This window comes from Cariama cristata, unplaced genomic scaffold, assembly GCF_000690535.1.
Source record: "Cariama cristata isolate BGI_N322 unplaced genomic scaffold, ASM69053v1 scaffold9764, whole genome shotgun sequence".
Lineage (NCBI taxonomy): Eukaryota > Metazoa > Chordata > Aves > Cariamiformes > Cariamidae > Cariama > Cariama cristata.
In genome coordinates, this window is record NW_009612352.1 from 45,786 (window position 1) to 48,895 (window position 3,110).

Sequence of the window (3,110 nt, forward strand, 5' to 3'; positions counted from 1 at the left end):
TTTTCTTGTGTAATCAGGCAGGAGGAGCCTGAGAACTTGGATCCTTCATGGAAATGCTCCAGCACTATATGGTACAGTCCAATCTGGAAATCACTTTTCTCCCATGGCAAATGTCTCCCCGGAGACAATGCCCAGCATTGAACTCTGGTGGCAATGGGTGGTGGAGGGGTTTCACCAGGCCTGGAGGAGAAGGAGGAGGTAGCTAGAAGGATATTACACGGCTTTTGCTGCCACTGTCGTCAGCATCTTTCATCAGTGTTGGATGTTTGCTTGACTCCGAGTCACCCCAGCCCAGCCCATGTGCAATGTCAAGGAGAAACTAAAGCTGGGGGTTAAATTGGCCAGGAACCGATGCCAGGAGCTGTGGTGGAGTTTCCATCATGGGAACCCCACCACCAACCCACCCCAACCCTTAGTTATATCACGGTACCGATTTCCCCTCTCCTCCCCCCAACACTACAGTTTTTGTGCTGAATACATATTCTGTCTTATAAAAATAGTCCTCTGGTATCAAAAGACAAATAAAACAAGAGACAATTAAAAGAGCCCTGTCGCCAGCAGCAGTGCAAATCGGGAGAGCCAGCTCAGGAAGAATGGGCTTAAGGTGTCCTTGGTTTGTCACTTCTTCAAGGGGAAGGAGGTTGATTGGACTTTGATGGCTGGGACTGGCCTAGAACGAGAAGAAAGAGAAAGGAGACAACTCATTTGAGTGCAGAGACCAAGCATCCACCACGTCCACCGCAACCATCCTTCCACAGCTCAGGGAAGACAGACCAGCTGCTGTCCCTGAGACCAGAGGGGACCTGGGACTGTCATGGTCAGCCATGTCCTCTCTCAAAGATACAACCCCAAATTGTACCGCTTTGAGGTATTTTCCTTTGGCGTAACCTCAAAACCATGACAGGACCCAGAGTCCACCAAAGCATGTGATGCCACCAGGCAGGACCCAGCAGTAAGAACTGGGAGCCCACCAACTGTGGGAGTGATGTCCCCCAAGGGGTTACAGCCCTTGGCTTCCCAAGAACAGTCAAGGTGGTTGGTGCACTACCAAGAGACATCACCAAACCAACCAACCCCACACAGACCCTATAGTGTATCCTGGGAATTCATGAAATCCCTCACCTCATCCATCCAGGAAAGACAACAGTTCCCTGGCCCTCTCCTAGCATATTGGTGTTGCCAAGTAACGAATATGGACCAGGACATGGGCACATTCGCCTCCCTGGCACAAGTCTGGTCCTGCCAGTCTACATTTTCTGACACGGGCACCGTTTCAAGAGAGGATGGCCAGGGACTGTTCTCAGCAGGCAGCAAGGACAAAACTACACCGTTTGGGGAAGGGATTTGAGTTTGGCTTCCCGGTGGTGCCAAGTCTTCTTCTTTTGGGACCACAGAACAGCCCTGTTTTATCCACTGGAAGAGATGAGCTATAGGGATTGAGTTTCACTGAGAAATTTTGGGGCATATTCAGCCTCTTTGTGGTAGTAACTACAAAGGTATAAGAACCTAAAATAGTGTAAAAGAAGGTCAAAGCAGTAGTTAGCAAACAGACTGTCTGGGGATGAGGGCCAACTTCAGTCCAGCACGATGCCTTCTCCCCATGGCTGCATAAGACCCACAAGCCTGGCTAGCAGAAGTGGATGCAAGGGTGATCTCGTGAGGCTCCGCTGACCTATATCTGGAGGATTTAGCAGCATAGCAAGAGTTGCAAGAAGTAGTGCCATTGTAAAGGACTTGGATTTAATCTCCCAGCTCCGAACTGGAAAATCCACATCCTCCGTTCCCTTGGACACAGGTGCCCAAGCCCTGCTGTTGCTGGGGTACCCAGAGGGGCTTTGTCCTGCTCACCTAGGAGCCTCTGGGAAGGCAGACTTTTAGTCCCGAGTCTCCTGATTCCCAGTCCAATACTTAACCAGAGGCCATCCCCCCCACAAGCAGTCCCCATGGTCCTACGTGGTGCTGTGACTCACCTTTGAGGTGGCATCGGTCTGCAGGGAGGAAAGATGAAAGAGAGCATCAATGTCCATCCCTTCACTCCACTGTCCCCCAGCAGAACACCAACAGCTCCCTCCGTGCTCTGGGATGGGAGACCACATGCATTCCGAAAGGATGGCACCTCCCTTAACCCATCAGGCCCTTACAAGACCCAACGTCCCAACCTTGGTCACCGTTGGCCAACCTTGGCCAAACCCTGTGGAGGCCTGCCAGGTGGAGGCATGGCTCACACCCCAGGCACCTGCAGGTACCTTGCTCAGGTGGGCAGGCTTTTCTCCTGCACCATGCAGAAAGGAGCACGGTCACAGGATGGTTTATGCATGTAGCATCCCCATCTGGACAAACACTTGGGTTGCAGTTCCTCCTCAGGTAGTAGAATTTGGGATGTCTTCTAATTTCCTTCCTACCTTTTGCTGCTGCCCCCAAATGCCCCATACCAAAGATCCACAATGCCCTACAGGCCAGTTACCCCAAAGTTGGTGGGCTTTGAATTCCTCTGTAGCTCCCACAGCACACACAGACGCACACAGCCCAGAGGACAGAGCATTCCTCCTGCTCCTCAGCAGCCTGGCCTGTACGCACAGCCATATCAGGGAGGAGCAGGAGGAACCCAGGTCACAGTGAAGACACCACGAGGGCAGACCAGAGCATACCACAATGACATTTGGGATGTCCCACCCAGACGTGACCCACAAGACCCCCCACTGTCTCCACCTGCAGAACCCCAGCAGTGGTAGGAGATAGCTCAACTCCTCTCTCAACTTACTTTAACGGCCTCGTGGGGTGGCTCATGGCACTTGTACCTGACGCCTTGAAGTTGGTAGGAGGGACCATGACCAGCAGGGTCTGTCCATGTGCAGGAGGGAGTTCTTTGGCCAAAAGAGGACCTCCAGGCAGCGGTCGACGGGGTGGCTGGTGCTTTGGGATGACCTGGGATCACAAAGTGTGTGGGGAGAGACAACTTCCTTAGAGGAGCATCCAATGACCTCCTACAAAACCTCTCTCCCCTGCTGCAGATGATGTCATAGAATCATAGAATCATAGAATCATTACGGTTGGAAGAGACCTCAAAGATCATCAAGTCCAACCTTCTACCCAACGCCACCATGCCCACT

The 3,110-nt window shown here is 52.3% G+C and overlaps 1 protein-coding gene across 1 annotated transcript in view; it reads right to left on the bottom strand.

The window, feature by feature from the left end:
- Positions 1–618: 618 nt before the first annotated feature.
- The window catches only part of LOC104160464 (disintegrin and metalloproteinase domain-containing protein 19-like), a gene marked incomplete at its 5' end in the record, with an annotated part of 9,959 nt that continues 7,467 nt past the window's right edge, over positions 619–3,110 (bottom strand). The window contains 3 exons of the mRNA XM_009698591.1: positions 619–670; positions 1,971–1,988; positions 2,762–2,925. Coding sequence (XP_009696893.1) covers positions 619–670; positions 1,971–1,988; positions 2,762–2,925 — 234 coding nt within the window. The remainder of the gene's footprint in view (positions 671–1,970; positions 1,989–2,761; positions 2,926–3,110) is intronic.